This window comes from Chelonoidis abingdonii, chromosome 19 (assembly GCF_003597395.2).
Source record: "Chelonoidis abingdonii isolate Lonesome George chromosome 19, CheloAbing_2.0, whole genome shotgun sequence".
In the NCBI taxonomy this organism is placed as follows: domain Eukaryota; kingdom Metazoa; phylum Chordata; order Testudines; family Testudinidae; genus Chelonoidis; species Chelonoidis abingdonii.
In genome coordinates, this window is record NC_133787.1 from 2,395,230 (window position 1) to 2,420,449 (window position 25,220).

The 25,220-nt window shown below is 50.8% G+C and overlaps 1 protein-coding gene across 2 annotated transcripts in view; it reads left to right on the forward strand.

Moving 5' to 3' along the window:
• Nucleotides 1–25,220, forward strand: part of HYDIN (HYDIN axonemal central pair apparatus protein) — a 401,019-nt gene that overhangs the window by 288,339 nt on the left and 87,460 nt on the right. For both annotated transcript variants that reach the window (XM_032795387.2, XM_032795390.2), the window contains 14 exons: nucleotides 1,852–2,025; nucleotides 3,907–4,142; nucleotides 6,670–6,807; nucleotides 7,277–7,460; nucleotides 9,492–9,633; nucleotides 10,856–11,024; nucleotides 11,913–12,587; nucleotides 13,900–14,115; nucleotides 15,497–15,690; nucleotides 17,560–17,742; nucleotides 19,269–19,388; nucleotides 21,071–21,230; nucleotides 21,336–21,508; nucleotides 23,909–24,107. In XM_032795387.2, the coding sequence (XP_032651278.1) occupies nucleotides 1,852–2,025; nucleotides 3,907–4,142; nucleotides 6,670–6,807; nucleotides 7,277–7,460; nucleotides 9,492–9,633; nucleotides 10,856–11,024; nucleotides 11,913–12,587; nucleotides 13,900–14,115; nucleotides 15,497–15,690; nucleotides 17,560–17,742; nucleotides 19,269–19,388; nucleotides 21,071–21,230; nucleotides 21,336–21,508; nucleotides 23,909–24,107 (2,963 nt within the window). The remainder of the gene's footprint in view (nucleotides 1–1,851; nucleotides 2,026–3,906; nucleotides 4,143–6,669; nucleotides 6,808–7,276; nucleotides 7,461–9,491; nucleotides 9,634–10,855; nucleotides 11,025–11,912; nucleotides 12,588–13,899; nucleotides 14,116–15,496; nucleotides 15,691–17,559; nucleotides 17,743–19,268; nucleotides 19,389–21,070; nucleotides 21,231–21,335; nucleotides 21,509–23,908; nucleotides 24,108–25,220) is intronic.

Below are 25,220 nucleotides of genomic sequence, written 5' to 3' on the forward strand. Positions count from 1 at the left end.
TGGGCCTCCGGAGCTTCTTCCGCTCTGGGTCTTCAGCAGCAATTCGGTGGCGGGGTGTCCTTCTGCTCAAGGGTGGAAAGAACCCCCGCTGCCAAATTACCGCCAAAGCGGGACCCGCTGCCAAAGTGCCAGGTCTTTGGCGGCAATTTGGTGGCGGGGGGCCCCCGCCGTGGGTCTTCGGGGCAGTTTGGCAATGGGTCCCGGAGCGGAAGGACCCCCCCGCTGCCGAATTACCGCTGAAGCGGGGGGCCCCCACCGTTGAATTACTGCCCCGCTGCCAAAGACCCCAGGCCCCCTGAATCCTCTGGGCGGCCCTGGTAAGTCTTCTCACATGAGGTGGTAATTCGCTTCCTTAAAGGCATAGAGAGGGTATTCCCACAGATAATAGATCCATTCCCCCCTGGGATCTGAATCTTGTCCTTTCAAAATTGATGGGGCCGCCATGTGAGCCACTAGGAACATGTTCACTGCTGCACTTGTCTTGGAAGGTGGTGTTTCTAGTGGCAGTCACCTCGGCCAGGAGAGTGTCGGAGATCCAAGCCCTCACAGCAGAGCCTCTTTGTACAATCTTCTTTGAAGACAAGGTGCAGTTACTCCCACACCTGAGTTTCCTTCCCAAGGTGATGTTCCAGTTTCACTGCAACCAACCCATTTTTCTAACAATTTTTTACACTAAACTGCATGCAAATGGGGAGGAACAACACTTGCACTCCTTGGACGTTAGACGAGCCCTGGCGTTTTATATCGAAAGGATCAAACCATTCTGTAAGTCTCCGCAACTCTTCATAGCAATAGTCAAAAGCATGAAGGGGCTCCCCATCTTGGCTCAAAGAATCTCATTGTGGATAACGTCCTGTATCAAAGCGTGTTACGACCTTGCAGGCGTTCCCTGTCCCCCAAAGCTGACTGCTCATTCTACTGGGTCCCAAGCCTCAGCGGTGGCTTTCCTAGCCCAAGTCCTTATTGAAGATATCTGTAGGGCAGCAGCCTGGTCCTCGGCACATACTTTTTCTACACACTGTGTCATTACTCAACAGGCCAGAGACGATGCGCAGCTTCGCCAAGCGATGCTACAGTCAGCTTGCCCTTGAACTCCGAGCCCAATTTGAATGGACATGTGCAAGCACCTGAAGAAGAAAAAATGGTTAGTAGCCTTTCTGTAACTGTTGTTCTTCGAGATGTGTTGCACCTGTCCATTCCAAGACTGACCCACCGCCCCGTTCTCGGTGTGGCTGGTAAGAAGAAACTGAGCTGCATGGGCCACCAGGGGGCACCAGAGCCAACCTGACGGATACCAGTAGGGGAAAAAATTTCCGATACCTGTGCTCCGGGCACGCACACCCCCAAATCGGAATGGGCATGTGCAACACATCTCAGAGAACAACAGTTATGGAAAGGTTAGTAACAGTTTTATTTGCACACTGTTCAGTGCCAAAGTGGTGCTAGCTATATCACTTAACCACTAACACTGCTTTTCTTACCAGCCTGGCTCCGATGTGTGACTGATGCTGCTGTTTACATGGAGGAATCAGTGGGATTTGTGCTGTCTTTAACTACCTTTTAGTTTCGTGCCCTGAGCCAAGCTCATCCCTGATGTAACTCCATTGAAGTTAGTGGGCCAAATTCATCCCCTTTCATAACCAGTGTGAGACAGATTAGATTTATGCCCATACCCATAATGTCCATCTCATCACTGGCATCACTGGCCATTCTTTTTAAAGTGACTATCACTCTGCTATTCACAGGGGTTACAAATCCCACACCAGGCCATTTCAAAGCACTTGCTCATATAATGTCTAGATAAAGATGCACCACACATGAATTTCATCAGAGACTTCCCTTTCTGTAAAGGAAAGACAACTGCAGCTATCACCTTGGCGAAACACTACAGTGCTGCCTGCCTATCCATCGACGCTGTGGTGCTGGAAGCCCTCTCCGACAGGAGCAGTTCCGTGGGGCTTCGCGCACGGGAGCTGTGCATCAGGGCTGCCATTGAGCAGGCACATCGGGAGTCAGAGGAAGCTGGTAAGGGCTCAGACCTTCAGCAGCACAAAGGCTGGACAGCCGTGCTGCACAGAAACGCTGGGCATGACCCCAGCACCATTTCGATCATAGGGCCTTGCCATCCCCTCCCTTCATTTTCTCCCTCTAATGCATTGTCATGAAGACTTTTCAGCAACCCACAGGGGCTCTTGGTAACCTCGAGGATGGGTGGGGAGAGCTTTGATGCATCTGGGTATGAAATCCCATGGAGAGCTCCACAGACAGTAGAAGCTGGAGCATAAAGTGATCTTCTCAGTTTGCAGTTAGATTACCACTCTAGTTGAATAGCAGTAATGCTGGACAATAATGGATTTCTAGCCTTGAAATCAAGAAGAATATGAGAGTTCAGAGGTGCAGAATCCCCAGTAATGCAAAGTCCAACTTGCAGTCTATAATGGCTCTTGCCTGTTAAAAATCCCTCTGTCTCTGATGTTAGTACCTAGGCATGTCATTCCATTGTGATGCTCTGGATGTATTCCTTTTCATACTAGAGGTAAAACACTCTGGTGCTTTTCTAAGGGATTGCCCTAATTCATGAGTGTTTACAGCCAGTCTGCCCAGGCTTCCTGCTATGATCGTCCAGAAATGCTTTTCATGATATCTTGTTGCTGAAGTTGAAGTCCCCTGCAGTGCCCATTAAGATCCAAAATGATTGGCTTGAAAAGATAGTGATTTAATGAGCATGGGGTGTGTGAAACATAATCCCCAGGTCAGTTATACAGCGAGTTACAGAAAAATACGAATGGATTCATTTCACATCTTTGAAGGTTTTGTGCAAAGAAGTTGCTCCTGCAAATTCTCTCAGTTAGACTCCTGCTCTTAGGTCCTGTGCCGTTACTCCCGGGACCTGATGAGCTGCGCATACTAGCAAGCTTGGAGCTGGCAGCCTGAGGGTTTTGCTCACCCTCACAGGGTCCTGCTTTGAGGACTAAAATCCCAAGCAGAGGGACAAGGAGACCCCCAGGATAGAGAGGGTTAATAGGAACGATTTTCCCGACAGTTTTTGTGCCCAAACATGGTGCAGGCAAGAGGTGCTGCATTGACAGCCCTGGAGAACAAAGCCTCATGGTTCCCCTTGGAACAGATACAGCACGAGCAGCGCCAGCAGCTGTGAAAGGCCTTTATGTGTGCTAACCCGTTTGTCATGGGCTTTGCTCTGGGGCTCATCTCCTATCCACTTGGTGGACCACTGGGCTCTGTTCCTTGCTTTGTGGGGCAGAAGGATGAGTGGTTCAGTTCTACAAATTAGTCACGTTAATCCCTCTCTACCCTGGGTTCTGCTCCTCGTGGGGGAAGGGGTGTGGATTTGGATTTTTCTGTTCTGCTGGCCATCTCCCTGGACAAACCATGAATGACAGAGCCACTTGCAACTGAGTCCTCGTCTCGCTGGAGTCAGTGACAGTCTGACAGAGGATCGTTCATTTATTTGTTCAACATCAGTATTTCTCTCTCTACGCAGGCTTTTATAACTGCCCGTCACCATAGCATTTGAGCACTAAAAGTCTCTGGCTATAGAACCCATATATCCTCCTTTGCACTTTACCTTGACAATGACAGAAACGTGGGCAGGAATGTGTGTTCTGTGCAATCAGATATGACCCCTGGTGCTAATGGCCAGCTTGTGCCTGAATGGCCTAATCCATTCTGGAGCTCCAAGTGTGGCATGCTCCCCCATATGTCTGATCAGCTCCGCTGGCAGGCGGAGGCAGGATGCCAGCAGGTTCAGCTCCAGTGATTTGGATGAAGAAGCATGTTCATCCCTGGCAGTTCGAGGAACGCTAACTGCTGTAGCCAGTCTTCTGCGGATTGGATGTGATTTGTCCCTTCTCCCCCTGAGGCTGAACTCCTCTTTCATCCTAGCAGGTCAGTCTTCTGAGGGCTCTGCAGGGCAGACAGCTCTGAGCACAAGATTGAGTGTTGAGGCTTTGGCCAAGCATACCACGGAGGTTAGCCAGCCAAGCTCTGAGACCAAAACCGGGCCACAGTCCATCACCTCCAAGGGCTACAGGGGCAGCGCAGCAACAGGCAGGGGGAAGTCAGAAGGCCATGCCTCGCAGGCACAGAAGCAGCAGCACCAGTCGGATCAAACAGGATCACAGGTGAGAGAGAATTCACATCAGTAAACAGATGGGATTATTCCACCACTCTTCTAACAGTGTGTGAGAAACTGTGACTCCTGCACTGGGGCTACACTGGCCCACTGGGTTACTGCACTGGGCTTTCATCTCTGCTGACTTAGGGTTTTGACCTGTGTGCTCACAAGCAAAAATAAGCCTGGTGGTCTTGTTCTAGTCCAGGGGTCGGCAACCTTTCAGAAGTGCTATGCCGAGTCTTCATTTATTCACTCTGATTTAAGGTTTTGCATGCCAGTAATACATTTTAACATTTTTAGAAGGTCTTTTTCTATAAGTCTATAATACATAACTAAACTATTGTAGTATGTAAAGTAAATAAGGTTTTTAAAATATTTAAAAAGCTTCATTTAAAATTAAATTAAAATGCAGACCCCCCGGACCGGTGGCCAGGACCCAGGCAGTGTGAGTGCCACTGAAAATCAGCTCACGTGCCGCCTTCGGCACCCGTGCCATAGGTTGCCTACCCCTGTTCTAGTCTCTAGTGGGCTTAGTCCATGTGATAAAGCACTATTGAATTAGGCAAAGTTAGCTACTCGAGAGATCTGGGGCTGGGCAGTCTCTTGTGCTGGGAGTGAGGGCTGAGGTGCATCTCCAAGGGTTTGATGGGGGTTAGTTGTTAAGCACCAGCAATGTGCACACACGTCCTGAAGAGTTTGGTGCGGATCTGGCTCAGTGTGTTCTGTGTGTTAGCATAGTGAGATGTCAGCATTGTACTGCTCAGCTTTTATAGCCGGAGTAACTGAGGCTCAGAGAAGTTTGAAAGTCCAAATTTTCAAGTGTGGCCTCTAATTTTCGTTGCCACCATTTTTGAGTGCTCAACTCTGGACACTTGGGGCCTGAGCACCCACCATGCCAGCTGAAGTCAGTGGGTGCAGTGTGTGCTAAATAGCTCTAAACTGCAGGTCTGAGGGACATGGAGCCCTGGCAGCCTCAGTCTGGAGACATGGGCTCTGAGAGTCGCAGACATTTTCCCCATTACTCAGCGAGTTAAGTGCACCCAGGTTAACCAAAGGTGCATCAGTCATTCCCCCTTGTGGAGCTGGGTGCCTGACCCCTTTGGAGGGCCAGCCACTCTCTGACAGTTGGGTACCCATAAAGCAAAGCACCCAAAACGAGAGGGCCCTATTGAAAATTTGTCTCTACGTGTCTTGTCCAAGGTGACATGGCAAATTAGTGGGAGAATGAGGACTAGGCCCAGGTCTCCAGTGTCCCAGTCCACTACCCCGGGTACAGACATCCTACACAGGTGGTAGTACCTGGTTTTTTGCTAATAAATATATAGGTTGAGACATAAAAAAAAATGCCTGATCTGGCTCCTGAGAGAGCTTACGGAAAAGGGCCTAGCCTACGCTAGCAAGGGGATGCTGTACTGATATGGCTACATGGCAAATCCCCCTCGTGGGGACTCAGCTTAGCGGCTAAGCCTGTGCAGCTCATACTAGTTCTCTAAATAAAATAAGCTACACCAGCAAAAGCACATTTTAGCCAGTATAACTTCCTTCCAGTTTGAAAATGTCTTAAAGAATCATACCCCTAACTGACCTTATTGGCTCCTTGAGGGGGCCATATCGGGATCTGGGGCAAAAATCTGTCAGGGGATTGATCCTGCTTTGAGCAGGGGGTTGGACTAGATACCTCCTGAGGTTCCTTCCAACCCTGACATTCTATGATTCTATTAAACCGGCTCACGTTTCTAGTGTAAACACAGCAATAGAGGGTCTCGGGTATCCACGACCAGCGCAGCCAGGAGGCCGTCTGAGTCCCACTGTGTTGGGGTCAGTATTAAGGAACTTCACCACCCTGCTCCCTTCACACAGCTCCCAGACCCAGTGGGAACGGGCATGCCGCCCCCTTCTGTGGAACAGGGCAGCCTCCTCCCGCTCCATGCCCTGCCAAAGTGCTGGGGGGGAGCAGTTCCACCTACTCTTTGCTGTCCCAGCGGGTGTGTGCTGCCCCCAGTGAGGAAGCAGTCCCCACACTCTCCCAGACTGCAGGACTGCGGTTGTCCCTTGCCCTTGCCTACTCACAGGAAGAAAATTCCTCCTGTCCTGAGCTCCCTTCCCACGGCCATGGACTGAGCAGCAGCCTCACAACTGGAGAACTCACAACACTAAGCCTGGAGGGAAGTGGGTGCTCAACTGGTTGGAAGGCTGTACTCCAAGTATAGTTACAGTGAGTCGCTGTCAGACTCAGAGGGCGTATAGTCCCAGCATTCTTGTGTTTAAGAACAGGCTGGACAAACACCTGCCAGGACTGGTCTAAGTTTTCCTTGGTCCTGCCTCAGCACAGAGGGCTGAGCTTGATGACCTCCTGAGGAGCCTTCCAGTCCTATGACTTCTGGGCTAAGCTACACCATTAGCATGTGACCGCAGCCTTAGCTGCTGGGGTGAAGGGGCTGATGTGGTGGGCAGAAGAAATGGGCTTGGTCTCCAGAGGAATTGTATGGGTTTTTCTGAAGCATTTTTTTTCCTTGGGGTGGTTAATGCTGCAGGTTCCTCCCAGCCCTATTCCCAGTGCTCCGGTCCAGCGACGGCTCAGCGTCAGTGCCAGCATGGCAGGAGAATCGGGCCTGATGAGCTGCATGCTTCCCGAGGAGCTACTGGTGGAGATCCTTTCAGAGAGGATGCAGGTATGGCAGGTGCTCACCTGGGTAGAAGGAAATGCTGGTCATGAAGCTTGATGTGTCGGGTGAGGATGTTTGTGTGAAGGGATGGGGAATGTGGTGTTGTCAAGGTTTGATTTAAATGATAGGTTAAGGCAATGGAGAGACAGGCCAGGGCAGTAAGGGACATAGAGAGAGAGAAATATACAGAGAAAATCAAAACAGGTGGAGATGTGCTGCTGTTCTGCACTAGCTCAACCAGAAATTTTGAACTCGATGGCGGAGTCAGTGGGTGAGCTTCTCTGGCCTGTGCTGTGCAGGTGGTCAGAGGAGGTGATCAGAGTGGTCCTTTTAGGCCTTGGAATCTGTGACTATTTCAGATAATTGGGGATAGCGCTTGCTAATATGTTTTTACGTCAGAGCAGTTTTATTTGCTGATGAGAGTACTGTGTACTCATTAGGATGGATTTATGCCCTTTGTGTTCCACATTCACAGCTGAGTGACTGCTATCGGGGAGTGGTGTTTGATGGACTAGAGACACTCTTTGCCCGCAATATGCCTTCTGCTCTCCTTTGCCTGCTCAAAGCAATCAACAACCGGCGTTACATCTACATGGTGAACCTGTTCCAGGATTATGCTGCCATGAAGGCTAGGGAGAAGGCCAAGAAAGAGCAGGAAGGTGAGGAGGATTCTTCTTTGAACCCCCTAACACTCACACCTCTGCGTGTCTGTGTGTCTGTCTGGGCATTTCTAATACCAGCTGTCAGAAAACTGGGGGGATTTTTCCACCTCAGAAAATTTTTACCAAAACAAAAAAAAACAATTTCATCTGCATTTTCAATAGAAAATTTTGATTTTTTGTGGGGTGAAAATTCAGATACCAGAATATTTCAATTTGGAATTGTTACTGTGGAGCCTCATTGGAGTTGTAGCTCAGGTGTCTTGTGCTCCTGTTCTCGTTTATAGGCCAGGGTCCCTGTCAGACTTCATCTCCCATGATGCATCACAATCTCTCCTTTTGGAGATGAGAGGCAGTGCATCGCGGGTATCTCTGGATGTGGTGCCTAATGGGAGATGCAGTCCAATTCAGGATCCTGTCCCTTAAAGGCAAATGGGGACACAAGGTAACCAAGCTACAACTCCCATGAAGCACTGTGGCAGAATATACAAACTGAAATATTTCCATGTTTGGGCATTTGGGTTTTTGACAAAAATTGACATTGCCTGCAGAAAGCAGACACTTTTCTCAGAATGTTTTGGTTAGTCCTAAACCCAGTTTTCCATTGAAGAACAGTTTCAACAGAAATTTTTTGACCAGTCCTAATTTCTAGAGTGCCTATCACCCTATGCAGGCAGCTAACCACTAGGATCCCTCTTTTTGGTCATTTCACAGGAGTTACTGCAGCTTTTCACACCTGTAGTCACATGTTTTTAAATAGCACTTGAAAGGGTTTTTATCCTTGGGCAGAGACACAGAAGGGATACAGCTTTGTTTAAAAGAAAAAATCTAGCTTCACCGGTGAAAGGCTGTCCTGGTGGCAGATGCTGGGCAGTCACTGCCAGGCAGCGAGTGGGCGGAGCAGCCCAGGCCTGGCAGAGAGACTGGCAGGGAAACAGGGTGTAGGTGGACTGACTTCCAGGAGTCAAAGGGCTGCTAAGCCTAACAGGGGAGCTGTTTTTAGGGGCGTATACTCAGAGCCCCCTAGTGTGCGAAGGACACTGGCAGTTGGAATGGGGAAGAGAAATTCTCATGGAAGAGATCGACACAGTCCAGGTGCCTGGGACGAATCTGAGTTCTGGCTCTGTTTTTGGGGTAGCTATGCAGCTTGCATCAGGGTCATCAAGTAAATCTGACTCTCCTGTGGATTCTTTGGGTTCCTGCTGAGGCTAGGTATCATGGGACATCCAATTCACATAGTTATATGGGTAGAACCTGCTGCCTTCTCTCCCGTAGCACCTGTAGTTTTAGAGCCAAAGCTGCCCCAGGATCCAGCTTCACAATGCACAAAATACAGTGGGGCTGGCATTGTAGGACTCACAGGATCTGTCTACACTGCAATGCAAGCCCGGGGCTGGCAGAATTCAAGTCAGCAGACCCAGGGTGTGTTAACCTAGAGCTTGAGCAGCTACACCAATGTGTAACCCCAGGCTAGGAACTGTTGAACCCTGGGCCTCTACACTGCATTATGTGGGCTCCAGTCCAGCCCCCATCTCCCAGACTTCCTAGCGCTCTCCCAAAACGTGGTCACTCGAGCCCTTTGCTCATGGTGCTGTCTGGGAAACTTGACAGTCCAGAGGTCACAGAGAGTTGGCCCATGGGATTGTGGGATGCTATTGGCAGATTCCCAAAGAACAATTCCAGTGAGGCTGCATCTGTGCTGCAAAGCAAGAGGGCTTGAACCCTGGGTCCCAGCTTGACTCAGGCTCAGACCCTCGATCCCCATGTGGTCCTGGGAGTCTGGGTCTGAGCCCTAGTTTAGCGTGATTTGCGTGTGGACGGACGGGGGGTAAAGCCTGAGTTCGAGCTCTGGGCTTACATTTCAGTGTAGACGTATGAGGCCCCCTGCCTTCCCCCCCAGCACCTAACTCAGTGCCTGCTAATCGGAGCAGGGACACACACCTTTGCACAAGCTGGCACCAGGGGAAGGCCTGTCCTGAGCGCCGAGCTATGATTTCAGCCGGTGCATTTCTCTGTTTGGCTGCATGACAGAACAGGAACAGAAAGACGCCATTGCGAGGGAAAAGGCTCGTCTCCAGGAGATGGATGAGGAAGAGTACGACGCTCTCACTGAGGAGCAGAAAATTCAGTTTGATAATGAACTGCTCCAAGCGCTACGGGAGCGGAAAAAGAGGTGCGTGAACTGTCCCTGGATAGCTGCCTGGGAGTGCTGTTCCACCCTCCACATGGGACACTTCTGGGCTTGTCTGTTGTTTCTTTTCCTGCACCAGGCACTGGCACTACCCACTTTTCAGTGGATTTGTCTGGTTTTATCAAGCAGGAGTCGTGGTTCTGAGCGTGGGTGGGTGGGATGGTGGGAAGAATAGCTCAGAAGCTGCAGCAGGAAGTTCTGTTTCTCCTCAGCAGTTCAGGAAGTGGGAGGAGTAGCTCCCAGGAGATGATGGAGCCTCAGTTCTCACATAGTAGGAAACTCGTAAGGACCAAATGGCTCTCCTGCTTGTACCCATTGTGTAGGTTGGTGGCCAGAGGATAGTGTGCTGGCTTGGGACTTAGGAGACCTGAGTTCTAGTCTTGGCTCTGCTGCTGGATGACCTTGGCAAGTGACTTTCCCTCTCTGTGCCTTGGTTTCTCCATCTGTAAAATGGGGATAATGATACTGCCCTTCCTGTGTAAAGCACTTTGAGAAGTGTTGGATAAAACTGCATATTATTGTGCTTTAACAACCCTAAATTAAGGACAACACTGAAAAGTCAACTGTAACTCTTCTAGAGACACAGAAACTCCTCCTATTCCTTGAAAATCACATATGAACTACACTGGCTCAGTTTTGCTGTTATTTTCATAGTAGATAAGTTCTTACACTGCTATTTTCATAGTACCCCTCTCATTGACTTAATATGCATAGTGGCACTGGCCATAAATATTAACTGTAGCCAAAGGGGTGTGAGATAGAGAATTAGGTTCTGATTCAGGTAATCATCCTTATTCAGTAGGAGCGCTTATGCATATGCTTAACTTTAAGCATGTATTTAAGTCCCATTTAAGTCAGTGGGACTTACGGTCATGCTTAAAGTTAGGTACATACTTGAGTGCTTTCCTCAGTTGAGGCCAAATTTTGTTTCCCCAAAAAGAAGAAAAATCAATGTGTTTGTTTTTAAATTGATGTGAGCTCAGTTATATATTGTGTGGGCTTCCAAGTGAATGGCTGCATTATTGACCTGGAAGCTCTGCAGACTACAGGAGGTGAGACTAGATGATCTGATGGTCCCTTTTGGCCTGAGAACTATGGAGCAAGGCCTCAAGCTCAGACTGGTGTTCTAAGAGCATAGATTTCCCAGGGCTGCAGCAGAGCTGAGAGTTTATGCTGAGTGAGTTTTCTGTCTACTTTGCTGAAGGGAGCTGGAGAAGTTGGCTCGAGAGCTTGAGGAAAAGAGGCACCAGCAGGAACTGGAGCGCTTGCGAGAGGAAGAAGAGATGAGGAAGAAAACCAAACGGTGGAAGAGGGAGTCTGGAAAAGACAAAGATGAGGCCTTGGGAAAGAAAAGCCAGCTGGGAGGCAAACAGGTATGTGGTTCTGCTAATAAAGGTGTTTAAGACCACCTCTGCACTGACCCTGTCATGGGACACAAGCCAGCACCATAGCAGCTTGTATCTCATGTAATTTGCTAGGCCAGGGAATCAGTAGCTAGTGATGAATATTTTACAAGGGTCTGTTCTTGAAGGCTGTTGGGAAACTTCAGCTCATGCACAGCTCTGTGCTCGCTCAGCATAGGACACCTGGTCTCTATAGACCACACTGACCTCTAGTTCATTTCCAGGGGCAATTGCACTGGTTGGTTTTGACCTAGAAAGTGCATGTGCTTTTAGTCCCTAGTATGTTGGAGTTGACCTTTCTTCTCATTTTGCATGGTGACATCTGATCTGCTCTTTGTGGCAAGCCATAGATTCATACAGCTTTGGGCTGGAAGCACTGAACAGCCCTCAGCTTCCCGCCATAGACTGAGAGGGCCAGAATCACTTTACATTCAGGGTATGCTGCCAGGTTTGTACATTCACTAGGGCCCGATTGTCAGAGGTGCAGGGCACACACCCGTCCCACTGACTTCATTGAAGTCTCCTGCAGGAGAGAGTAATTTTGTCTGAAACCTGGGCTTGTCCAAACCACTCCCCACATTGCTGGCATCTCAAACTCAGTCTCAGGAGAACGCAGTAGCCTTCCCGTTAAGAGACGTTGAGGACATAATTGTGCAGGGATGGAATAGCCCTTGCACACTTGTTGTGGGAAGGTTCTGTATCAAATAAGCTAGATTGAAATCTCTTTGGGACAAGGCCCATCTCTGTTCTGTGTCTGTGCAGTGCCCAGCACAGTAAAGTCATACAAATATAATCTTACAAGCTATGAGTTAGTACTGAAAAATGTTCCCTTCCTTTTCCATAATCCTGACCGTATAGGGTGCCAGTATCTCCACTGTCAATAGGTCAGACCTCAAGCTGAACGAAGGGGTGGAGAGGAAAGTGTCTGTGAGAGAGCGTCCAGATTCTGTGGCATATGACAAGGAGGACAAGAAAAAGCGGAGCAAACTCGTTCTGCCAGACGTCCTGCCGCCAGGGCCGATGCCACCCCCAATCCCGGAGCAGGAGGAAACGGAAAAGGAGGTGGTAAGTGACAGTGAGAAGAACTTGACACAGAGGTTTAAAGTCTATGAGGCCGCACAGAGGGAAATTGTCCAGATTTTGTCACTCTGGGACCGGGTGCAGGGTGTCCAACTGCCGCCCCCAGGCCTTGAGGAGACCCAGCATGAAGCCGAAGATCAGCGTCAGGCTCCGTCTGGCCGCAAGGGCCGGAAGGACAGGGAAAGGGAGCGCCAGGAAAGGCTGGAGAAGGAGAGAGCTGAGAGAGAGCGGCTGGAAAAGGAGAGAGCCGAGAAGGAGCGCCTGGAAAAGCTAAAGGCCCTGGAGGACTCTAAGGTGTCTGGGCTGGAGGGAGAAGGGGCAGAAGCCGCAGACAAAGACCAGGATGGAAAGAAAGATGTGGGGGTGCCATGCTTGGACTTCCATGTACTGAACTCAGAGGACACCAGTGGAAAGAGGATCTTGGAGAGTGGCAAGCTGCCAGAAGTAGAGCAGGTAAAAGCACTGTCCATGGTGAGCAAGAGCAGATGTTACTGGGTTCCGGAGCGCGCTCAGCCTAGGGTTGCAGTGGCAAAGCTCTAAGGTATGGCTATTTGTTACATACGTTCGCTCCAGGCTCTGCAGCTGGGGGCTCCATTCTGAGCACCTGCTGAGAGGTGGTAGGAGTTGAGGGAGCTCAGCACCTCACAGGATTGGGCAAATCACATAGCCTCTTTCTGCCTCGGTTTCCCCCGCTGTAAACTGGGGGTGATGATTCCCACTGTTAATAAAGGTTCAGCGCTGCATATCTGAGAAGCACCTCAGGCTGAATAAGTGCTGAGTGGTGTTATCCAGTATTATCTCCGTCTTTGTTCTTCCACTTTCATTTTCTTGTCCTCCTCTTCCTATTCCTCCTTTTTCATTCTCCTGCCATCCTCTTTCCTTTGTGTGTGTCTCTTTTCTCTCCTCTCCTCTTCTCTGGTCCTGCCATCCTGGCTCCTCCTTTCTGATGGAATTATCAGCACCACAGAGTTAGCTGCAAATGGCACAAGAGCCAGGTGGATCATGGGGCCACAGTGCTGACATCTGTAACTTCCCTGGCAACTGACTATGTGAAAGATTTCTTCCTGGAGTCGTGCAGGAAGGATTTCCACAGGCTGGCCATGCTCTGGGGCTTTTCCACTACACTAATGTAGCAACCCACTATCACACCTGTCTCCTGGGTGGCAGTTTATCACTCCATTCCTCTCTGTAGAGGAAAGGCTTGGAGGTTAATGATTAAGGCTATGATTTAATCACGGGTATTTTTCATAAAAGTCATGCACAGACAATAAACAAAAAGTCCTGGCCCTGATCTGTCCATGACTTGTACTATATTAACACACCTGACTAAACCTTAGGTGCTCTGGAAGGGGCTCCCATGGCTGCTGGTTTGAAGGGGCGGGAGGACCTCTGGCATGCCGCCGCTGCTGCTCAGGGCGGGGGGTGACCTGGGGTCCCATCGCTGGTGCCCCAGGGTGCGGGGCAGCTCAGGGCCCCGTCACTACTCCTTTGGGTTGGGGATGGTTCGGGGCCCCACCTCTGCTGCTGCTGGACAGGGGCACTGCTGCTGCTCCTGGACCGCTGCTCCAGGGCAGCACCCGGGACCAGCTGCCTGGGGCCACCTGAACAGCTGAGGCGACCCTGGGATCAGCTGCATGGACCAGTGCAGAAATCACACAGGTCCCAGAAAGTCACGGAATCCATAACTTCCGTGACCTCTGTGAAAGACTCGCAGCCTTATTAATGATGAATGAGGCATTAAGGAAAGGTTTTCTCTCATGCTTAGATCCTGGACGGCTTGGGGCTCGGTCCCTCAGGGCCACCCATCCCTCCGACTGCCTTTTTCTCCGTGATTCCCTACCCAGAGAAGCGGATGGCTCATGTGGCAGGAGAAGCCCTCAAGCACTTCACCTTTGTTGTGCCTGAAGATACAAATATGGATGAGGAAAAGAAGGATGCAGAGGGCAGTGCAGACGCTTCTGTTGCTGTCCCTGTGGTGAAGGTACAGGACTAAGTGGAAATGTTGCTTTGCAGAAGGTCCCATGGTGATGGGAATGATCAGGCTGGTGAGCTGCAAGGCCTGACCATAAAATAAAATTAGCAGCAGAGACATGACATGTCCCTGTGTCTAGGAAGATTTGGACTGACATCAGCCTCTAACCATACTCCGTGCACTGCACAATGGGGTCCTGCTCCCTGACTGGAGTCATGTGTGTTGTGGTAATAAATAATAGTAAACCTTAAGGCCTACATTTTCTGAAAGGTGTGAGTGCTTGTGCACCTGATTTGCGCACACAGTTACCATGACTTCACACCCAGCTGAGCCTTGGCACTTCCAACCGGTCAGCTACACAGGCAGTTTTCCTGATCCCCTGCAGAGTCATGGTCATTGTGCGTACAGATTAGAATCACAGTTGGATGTGCATGTTTGTGAAGATGTTAGCCATGCTGTTTCCTACCCACTGACCCTGACATTGCTAACTTCTAAAGAACCACAGCTCCCTTCTTTGCTTTGAGGGTTAGTGCTGGCTCGTGAACCTGAACTTGGGCCTTAGCTGACTTTAAAAAAACACCCTCTTTCCAATTTTCCTTTAAATAAAGACCCATTTTCATTGCAGCTCAATTCAAAGCACAGGGGGGAAATCAATGTCAATCAGCAAAGAAGGGGAAAAGGTGGAAGGGGAAGAAAAGCCTTTGAAAGACTATTATAAAGCATGAAAAGCAACAAACTAACCAACTTCATTGTTGTGGTTAGAACAGGGCCGGCGCTTCCATTTAGGTGACCTAGGCAGTTGCCTAGGGCACTAGGATTTGGGAGGGTGGCATTCTGCCACCCTCAGCAGCAATTTGGCGGCGGGGGGGTCCTTCCGCGCTCTGGGTTGTCGGTGGCAATTCTGCGGAGGACCCCCCTCCCGCCGCAGAATTGCCACCAATGACTAGGAACACGGAAGGACCCCCGCCTAGGGCACCAAAAACCCTGGCGTCACTCCTGGGTTAGAATTGTACAGACATTTCACAAGGAGAGGTTTCCTTGATGAAATAAAAAACAACAACAAAGGATCTAAACCCTACGCAAAAAGAAGCCATTAATCCGGTGTAGGGTGGATGCTCATTACTTGTTATCTGTCTGTTGAACATGCTGGAGGCCTTATCTCAGGGATGTAGGGCTAAGCACACAGTGACCCTAACCATGGACTGCTGCTGCTTAAACATGAGTGGTCACAAAGAAGACCTTTGCCTTCGTTCTTGGCTTTTCTTTCATCTCAGTGCCGTTGCTCTTGGCTAGGCACTAATGCACCTTGGTAGAGTACTTTGCTGCCCCTCCTCTGGGGTCTCCTGAGCTATTTCTGACTGTCTTTTCCTGCCCTCGCACTGGGTTGCAGGAAGAACAGATCACCCCAACCAGAGGCAGACTGAAGAAGGACAAAGCGGAGCCCAGCCGTGAGGCTCAGAAGGATAAGCGCAGCACAGGCCGCAAGAAGGGTCTTCAGGGGCCAGGCCCCGGAGCACTGGCACCGCTGTCAGAGCTGGATCAAAGCAACTTGATTGGGGAACAGTCCCAAGAAAAGATCCTCAGGTGAGCTACCAAGCAGCTTAGTCTGATGCATTCTAGCAGGGAGCCTGATTAGTACGAGCCATAGAGACTGGTGATGTTCCTTCTGCCGTGGGGATTTTTAGGGGTCCCACCAGGCCACTCTGCTCGCTCAGGACATCTCTCCCAGGCACACTGAACAGCAGTGGGTGCTGCTTAACGGAGACAGTGGATGATTCCATGTAGCAAGGAGGTGCTTAGGGCTCTTTATTAGGGTAGCCAAGTGTCTGGTTTTTGACCGGAACGCCCAGTCAAAAATAGACCCTGGCAGCTCTGGTCAGCACTGCTGATCAGACCATTAAAAGTCCGATCGGCGGCACAGTGGGGCTAAGGCAGGCTCCCTGCCTGCCCTGGCTCCACACAGCTCCTGGAAACAGCGGCATGTCCCTCTCTCGCACCTATGCGTAGGTGCAGCCAGGGGACTCCACATGCTGCCCCTGCCCCAACACAGCATACAAGGGCTGGGAACCTGCAGATGGGGCAGCAAACAGAGCCGCCTGACCGCACCTCCATGTAGGAGCTGGAGCAGAGACATGCCGCTGCTTCCAGGAGCTGCTTGAGGTAAGCACTGCCTGAAGCCTGCACCCCTGCCCCCCTCCCATGTCCCTACCCCTTGCCCCAGCCCTGATCCCCCTCTGCCCTCTGAACCCCTTGGTCTCAGCCCGGGGCCCCCGCCTGCACCCTGAACCCCTCATTTCTGGCCCCACCCGAGAATCAGCACCCCCAGTTGGAGCTTTCAGCCCATCCCATACCCCAAGCCCCTGACGGTGGGCAGAGGGAGGGGCGGATGGCATGAGCAGAGGCAGGGAGAGGCTGTTCAGTTTTGTGTGAGTAAGAAGTTGGCAGCCCTACTCTGTGTATGTCTCATTCTCATGCTGGATCGGTCTGTTGCTCCCGCCTTAGCTGTGACAGGTGCAGAAAGAGTAAAATCTCTTCACTCCCATGCCAGTGACGAGGCTGCCCCATATGTGCAGGCAAGCAGGCTCACTCCCTATACTCAGCACAGACAGTGCCTCCTCCCAGCTCCTCCTCAGAGCAGATCACCCTCAGCGACACTGCTGTTCAGATGGAATCTCCTGTTGACTGGGAATTTCCCTTCCTGGGGACAAAGGGCCAGCACCAGACTCTGCTCCAGTGCAGGTGCATTCTTCCTGCATGTGTTGGGAAGGTTTATCAGAAGTCCTGGGGTTAATACAGTCTTCTCCCTTGGCTCTTCTGAAATAAACCAAGATCCTGAAAACAACTATTCTTCACCTGCTGCCAACCTGCCCAGCTCCCGCCCGTCAGGGCAGTGCCTCAGAGAAGATGGACCTTGTGGCATACCCTGTAGATCAGCCAATGCAGACTGTCAGACTGGCTGTGACAGCAAATTGCTAAGGTCCCGAGGGCCCTCTGCTGAGAATGCCAGGCCTCCAGTGGGTCATGGGAAGAGATGGCCTCTCATCCAAGCCTCACAGGGATCAGTATTCAAAGTGAACCCCTTGAATTTCTCTCGGAAGCAAAGAGGAAGCCATTGTCAGAGAACCACTGGTATAATGGACTCCCCTGAGCTACTGGCGCTGAGCAGGGGAGCAGCCACGCTCTGCACTAGCAGCAGGCTCTGGCTAGGCTTCAGAGACTGTGCATGTAGAGCACATGGTAGGAATCCAGTACCGCAGTCACACATACGGTGCCATCTTCTGCTCTAACAGGCGAGATGCTGGAGTGTCTACATTCTTGTTGCGTGCCAGGTCCTGACCCAGAAGCCCATCTGGCAGGGTTCCTGGGATTTTATGTTCTACAAGTTGCCCCAGCTTTCTCAGTCTTGTCCTGTTGGGTGTCTGACCCACATAAAGTGTTCTCTCTCACCGCTAGGCTGAGCAGCTTCCGCTGGACGGTGCCTGCTAACGGAGAGGTTGTCATAAAGATACACTTCTCCTCCACCGTGGCAGGGCAGTTTGATCAGACCCTGAACTTCGAGATCCTCGGCACGCGCCGGCAGTACCAGCTTTACTGCAGAGGCACCTGCACTTACCCTACCATCAGCCAGGACCCCAGGTCAGTACCTGCATGCCTGGTAAAGCTGCTGGGCTGCTCTTCTGAGGGCTAGAGGGAGCCTGAGCTGCTGAATCTGACACCACCTTCCAGCCTCCCTCTCTAGACTCTGACAGTGGGAAGCTGTGGCAGCTCACCCAGGGCCCTGGGTGATCACTCAGGTGACCACTGCCACAGTACCTGAGCTGGTTAGCTCGCGTATGTCACACACCCCCTGCAGCGGAGACGTCCTCTTCGTTGTTGTAACTCACATCTCAAGGGGCCAGAAGGCAGGAGAGTAGGAAGTAAAGCACAAAACTGGAGGGGAAGAGAATAGGCAAGTTCAAGTGGGACACCCCAGCTTTAATTCACACTGCGTTCCGGCTCCCTGGCCTGTCGGTGAGCGGTGTGAGTCATGGAGTCTGAGAGTAACTGAGTCGGGGGTAGGTGAGACCCAAACACATCCACATTACAGGGCTGAAGCCTGGAGCTGTCTGGGCTTTAAATATGGTTCGGGGAAAACAAGTAGCTACTTATGTGACCCTTCCAGTATCTGGGCACCTCACATTCTCTGATGGATCTATCCTCACAACATGCATGTGAAGTAGGGCATTGTCATTGCCCCATTTTACATAGGGAAGTCAACGGCAGAGTCTAGAGTTGTGCCCACATCTCTGAGGCCCTAGTCAGTTTAACCACTGTCCTAACTAGCCTTCTTCTCTAGCTGCTTCCTACACTCCCCTTTTAACCATGTTCTCCCAGCTTCAGGGCACACCCATATTGTAACTGGTCTCCTGCTTAGATGAAGTTCAAGGGAATCCAATCTGCACCACTCTTTCCACATCACTTCTGATGAATCTCAATCGCCAGCTGAGTACTTGGGGCACAGAGGCAGGGAACAGAAACACAAAGATGGGAGAGTTTTACTGTACAGGAATGGATGAACCTCGCATGGGGCAAGTGGTGGATTATGGTCACGTTTGCACGGGAAAGAGTCTGCTTTCTGGGTTGAGTACACTGAGCGTGAGCCTCCAGGCAGTGTCAGTTAGTAACCATACTTGTTGCATGGGAAAAGTGCAATGTCTCTTCTCAGCGAGATGCGGGATAGAACTGGAGCAGGAAAGAGGCTTGGCCTTGTGCTGGTATGGCAGGGAGGGAGGATAGAAGGTTTAATATCATCTGCTGTGCCTGAGCACAGGATGCTGGGCTTGATTCTGCTCTTCCTGAAGGCACTAAGGGTTACAGGAGACCTGGGAAGTCTCTTCTGTGGAGGATTTTTGCTAGCTTGAAGTTTGATTTTGTTCTGATTTGAACTGAAAATCAAATTCTTGGTGACAAAGAATGAAGACTCAGCTCTGGGGCAGGCCATGTGGAAGCCAGGGCTGCTGAGGAGTTGGGTGGGTAAGTTGGCAGGAAACCACACGATGTTTTGATTTCATTGCTTCAGCAAATTAAGACAAGAATGTTTCACCTAAATGTATCTGGCTACCTCTAGCTACAGGCTTGTTAGCTCCTGCAGCTCCTCATGCTACTCTGCTTCTCTGCTATAGGGTGGTATTTCCCCACCGGAGGAAGAGTGCGAAGCCTGACGACATTATCTTCAAACAGTACGTGATGAGCTCGGGGGTGTTTCACTTCGGCCCCTTGCTCTGTGGAAAGTCGAGAGACAGGTACCAACAAAAGGAGCAAGAGTCTAGAATCCTAGCGCTGCTGCATGTTATGAATGACGCCTTATTATTTTGAATGGCCCAAAGAGTGCTAGGCAATGCTTGGTAACTAGAGGAGATGCTGCCCCTGCCCCTGCCCCCAAGGGCTTGCAGTCTAAATCCAGGTGGGCACGGACAAGAGTCAGAGACGGACACAAAGAGAGGAATGGGGAACAGAAGAAGGAGGACATCCATGAGCTCCCTTGGTTACTCAGCAAGGCGTGCACATGTTTTATAATGAGAGACTCCTGTCTGTGGGCCAAATCCTAACTCAGGCAAAGCAGCTCCAGGCTCCAGCGAGAGCACAGGGAGGTAGTGTGACCTAGTAGGTAGCACACAGGGCCGGCACTCAGGAGACCAGGGTTCTTTTCCCAGTTCTGACACTGCTTTGCTGAGTGACTGTGGGCAAATCACTTCTCCTCTCTGGGCCTGGGGTTCTACATCAGTGTAATGGGGATACACTGACTCCCTTTGTAAAGCACTTTGAGATCTACTGATAGGAAGTTCTGTGCAAGAGCTGGGGGTGTTGTAACAGCCGCACATTACTGGGCATCAACAATGTGATTAGTCAGCATGTCAGATTTGGCCCACAGTGTTGGAGGCTTTTTTTCTTTTTTTAAACAAGCACCTTTCTTTTTCGAAAGGGGACCTACTGAGAAATGAACATTGGCTTCCCGCCCTGTGGTGTTGATGGTGGTTTGTTTTGGAGGTTATAGCTATGCTAGAAAGTTTTACTTTTGCTGCCAACATTGTTACGTCAGTAGAGCACGTGCCCACTTGGCTGTTCTGCCAGTGCTGTGCATCCTCAGCCCGAGAGGCTATAAGCAACACGACATTCCAGAAAGAAGAGCTACAAGGTTTTAGTTGTTGCTGTTACTAGGCGGGGAGGGTGATGAATGCTGTGTTGTTGTTGGTTTTGACATTAAAGTCAGTTCTGTTCTGCTTAGGAACTCTAGGGATGACTGGAGAACTAGTGGTGTTCTGTTGTCCCTTGGCATTGATAGCTAAGCAAGCGAGAGCCAGAGTGGACTTTTAGTGCGATTATTTTAACATGCTGTGCTTCTCTTTTGTTTCTTTAACCATTTAATGCCAAAGCCTATTGCATACTTTGGGGGAAAGGATGCCTTTCTCTAGGATTCAGCATTTCCTCTCCCACCCTTTCAGTTAAGTTGCGAACACACACCTGAAATATCCAGCAAAACAGGGAATACAAGGAAATCTCCTGGTATTTCTCAGGTGAAAACCAAGCAGAAAAAGTGGACTAGTTTTAAACTATTTTTAAAAGCCTGTCAGATCTTATTAATTCCTCATAAAGAAACAAACAAACAAACAAAAAAGCCACAACCCAGATCGATTTTTGGCACTTCTCCTGCGAGTGGCCTCTTCAGAGTCAATTGATCCCATTAGCGTAACGCTGCAGGGGTCACTCGCAGCACTCGGTTACAAGGAAGTAATCCTCAGTTCTATAATGTTCCTTATACCAATGATGATCACGAGGGGGCTATTTTATAAGAATGCTTTTAAAACAGGGTTTGGTACATGTACAGGTGCATGAAAGGAGGTGCTGTATCTGTGGCATAAGAAAGGGCGAAGGTGCAGCACTTTCTTGGGCCCACTGTCTCTTCTACAGTATGTTTCATTTGCAGATACAAGGCCCTCCGATACCCCAACAACTCTGAGAAGATAACCATCCTCAACGCATCCCCTTTGGAAGCGGAAGTGTTTTTCTGCTTCCAGCATGACATCAAGGCAAATACATACCTCTTGGATCCTCCCACTATGACGCTGAAACCCAATGAGAAGCAGGTAGGAGACAAACAGGTATCGCAGTCTCAAGAGGTTTGGGAGCTGTTTTCCCCTCTGAATGAATGCCCTGTTCTCTCTCTCCTTCTCTCTGGGGTGCCGTGCCAGGAGTTGAGCATATGGGCATACCCCACCGCACCTGGCATATTTGATGACAGCATCGTCTGCTGCATTAAAGAGAATCCAGAGCCAGTGGTCTTCAGAATCTGCTGCCACGGGGTGCGTCCCGAACTGGAGCTCGACCGCAAGCAGTTGCATTTTGAGAAGCTGCTGCTGCACAGGTTGGGATTCCGAAGGGCGGTCAGAACATAGTCTGGAGCCTGCTCTTCAGGCCAGACCTTGTTTGCTTTTTCCGAGTTGCTTGTTTTGATTCAAGGGCTTGCCTTTTATCTCCAGTTTCTTTCCTCATTCACTCCAGGTATGTGTACACTGCAGCTGGGAGGCATAATTCCCAGCACTGGTGGACACCCATGCTCTAGCTCTCCTCAAGCTAGCATGCTGAATCCAGCAGTGTGGCTGGGGCAGCAGGAACTGGTCACCCAGGGGGTTGGGCAGGGTTGGAGTCAGGCAGTAGCTAGAGCAGAGCTAGCATGTGTCTGGGAACCACACCTCCCCACTGCACTGTAGCTGTGTGCTCATGGTGAGGGCTCTTCACCACACCCTGCCTGCCATTACTGCCTAATTTGACGCTGTACTGGAGGGCCAAAGCGCGGGCGCACATGCTGAAGCCTGTTCCCTGGCTCACTGGTTCTCTCCCCTCTCCTGGAGTGCTACCTGGGCTGCACGTTCCAGGACGGGGGGACAGGCCAGGCCAGCTTAATGGGGGAGCCCCAGCTGCTGCTGTCTGCTGTGGTGACCTGAGCATGGGAACTGCAGCCACTCTGGCACCAGCTGCTGCGGCTACTCTAGTGACTCCCAGACGGGGCTGTTGCTGCAGCTGAGGGGATGCCACATGCCGGGCTCCCCCCCGCTCCCCTGCGCGCCACACCATTCCCATATCTCCTTCTCTTCCCCTCCAATCTCCCTTTCCCTCCCCACCTCATCCCCTTCCCCCTACTCCCACATCTCCTTCTCATTCTCTTACCCTATCCCCCTCTTCCTCACTGCCTCTTCTCTTCATCCCCCTCCTCCCAGTCTGTCGTCCCCACCATGGTTGTACAGGAAACAGGTGAACAATAGGACCCAGGAGGCATCAAGGTAGCAACCTGGAGAATGTGCTCCATCCTGCTCCCCACTCTGGCCAGGCTGCCCGGCTTGCTCTGCTTGGCCTGTGGGATGGGGTGCAGCTCGATGCTCGCAGAAATGGTGGGCAGTGGCATGTGCCCCACTGCACTCCCCGAACTACACCCATGTTTAGGCCCCAAATTATTACCCTGTTCTTTGGGCTGGACTCTTTAAGCAGTCGGCGATATTGGGGCTTTTCACAAATCTATGCATTGGCTGCACCAATATGCTTCATGCTGCAGCTCCCAAGGGATTACTCCTGTGTTTTAGCCCCATATTTTCCAGTGAGACTGCAGTGCTCCTGCCGGTTTCCTGTCCTTTAGCACCCTTCCTCCAGCGAGACGCATGTCACGGGAAACAGAAGGGACTCATCTTTGCTTGTCTGGGTTTCTGTAGCTCAGTGCTCAGCTCCTCCACCTTCTCACACTCCACCTCTAGGCTTGCAGCATCTAATGGGCTCGTCTACATTTGGGGGGGGGTCGATCTAAGATACGCAACTTCAGCTACGTGAATAGCGTAGCTGAAGTCAAAGTATCTTACATCGATTTACCTCTCGTCCTCACAGCGCGGGATTGATGTCCGCGGCTCCCCCTGTCAACTCCGCTACCGCCGTTCGTGCTGGTGGAGTTCCAGAGTCGACAGGAGCGCATTCGGGGATCGATATATCGCGTCTAGATGAGACGCGACATATCGATCCCTGATAAACCAATACAGCGGGTAGTCTGGACGTACCCACAGACCAGAAAGCAAGCAGTTGGGCTCCGTTCTGTCTCCTTTACACCCCGGAGGCAGGGCTGTTTTCCTGCTCACCAGCCAGGACTGGAGCATGTTGACTCATTGAATGCAACTTGTCATCCCACGTCTCCTCAGCTAATCTGCCCCTCCACCTTCCTACGGTTGAACGAGTCCTTATTTTAAGCTTCTAGCTCTAAATTCCACAGGTTCAAGTGATTAAATGTCACAGTAAAACAGACAGAGAAATCATAGAAATATAGGGGTGGAAGGGACCTTGAGAGGTCATTTAATCCATCCTCCCATGCTGAGGCAGGATTATGTATACGTAGGCTACTGTCTACAACGTAGAACACAAATGGTGACCTCCCATTCACATGCCTAGGATCCAAATGTTTGCATCAATCCTTCTCATTCACTGTCCTCCCATGAATACTGATGAATACTTCCTGGTGCACCTGTTCCTAGCTGTTCCTTCCACTTAAGTTCTTATTTTGCTTGTGTTCATTGTAACTAAAACTCTGTGATTCTCCCCAAAACTTGAATTTAAGATTCTGGCACACGCAAAGTAAGAAAGAACTGAATATGATTAAACCTTGTGGGTCCAGCTGGATCTCTGTGACTTAAGAGGCCATAGGAGACTGGATCGGCCTGGGCCCCATTCAAATGCAATGCTAAAATGGCTGCTTTGGCAACAACAGCTGAGTGTCTTCCTCTCCTTTTAGAAAGGACGCCAAGATGCTTTTCCTGAGAAACACCTCCCCGATGCCCGTAGCCTGGCGGCTCAGTGGCCTGGAGAACTTGGGAGATGATTTCTCTGTCTCACAAGACCAGGGCATCATCGGTCCCCGCTCAGAGTACTGCCTGCAGCTGCATTTTAAGGCTACGAAACCTCTCAACATTAAGAAGGTCATCCGACTGGAGGTGAGGCAGACCCTTCCCTCCCCAGCACCTATGAACCCAGTAGCCCTGCCTTCCGACTCCTTGGAGGGCATTGGTGAGGCTTGGCACTAAGGTTTGTACTTGGCAGTTACCACCAATGGCAGGTGAGATGGGTGGGGGGGTGGTGAGCAGGTGTTGTGAATAACACAGCAACCTACCTGCAAGGAGCACTTCTCTCGCTCCCCTCCCCACCGCAGCTCTGGCCTGTGGCCTTTCTCCAAGGGACCAGCTTGTAGAAGGGCAGGATCCTGGAGATGAAGTAAGCAGTGAGGCAGAAGTCTTGTATCTGAGGCCCTGCTGGGTAAGCGAGGTGTTATGGGCTGGGCAGGCAGCACCTGCAGGAAGCTGGACAGATGGCTATTTTTGTCCATGTTTCTGTCACTTTTCTTTATTTGAATCAAAATATTCCAGCGTATCCTGGAACATCTGAGTCTGACAGTGGGCTAGCCCAGCTGGACCGGAGTCCGGCCTCTCCCTCCAACAGGGCCGGCCCTGTGCAACTCTCCCTCTCAGTCTGGGGCAGCCCCAGTTCCCACCAGTCATCTGGGGCTAAAGCCTAGATGATAGAGCCATCCAACGACAAATCCAATCCCCCCCCGCCCCCTGCAAGGCAGGTTGGTTCAGGTCAAGGGAGCAGTGACTGGGCTGATTCAGGGTTGCTGACATGGTGCACTCCATTTGGCATTGGCTAGTGCCACTGGACACATCAGGAGTCACTCTAGGGTTCCTGCACAGCCTCTGCCACTTCCCTGCCAGAGAATCCCAGTGCAGGGCCCTGCTGGAAACAAGCTTGGTTTTGAAATTTAAATAGCAACAAATCACAGGAAAAGGCACAATGCAGGCGTCCCTTTCCTACCTCCTACATTGCGGCTGGGCTGATATTCAGAAAGACTGCCTCGGCGTGAGCTTGGCTGGGGGTTGTTAGGAACATCTTTTATTGCAAACTATGCTGGTAACCATAAACAGCATCATCAGTAGTGAGTGTCTCATGCTGGAAGGGTGGAGAACTAGGCTGATGTTTCACACAGCAGCAGAATCCTTTTTGGACAGCCCAGGAGGTTAGCAGGATAGGAAATGCCTTGCAGCTGGATTGCT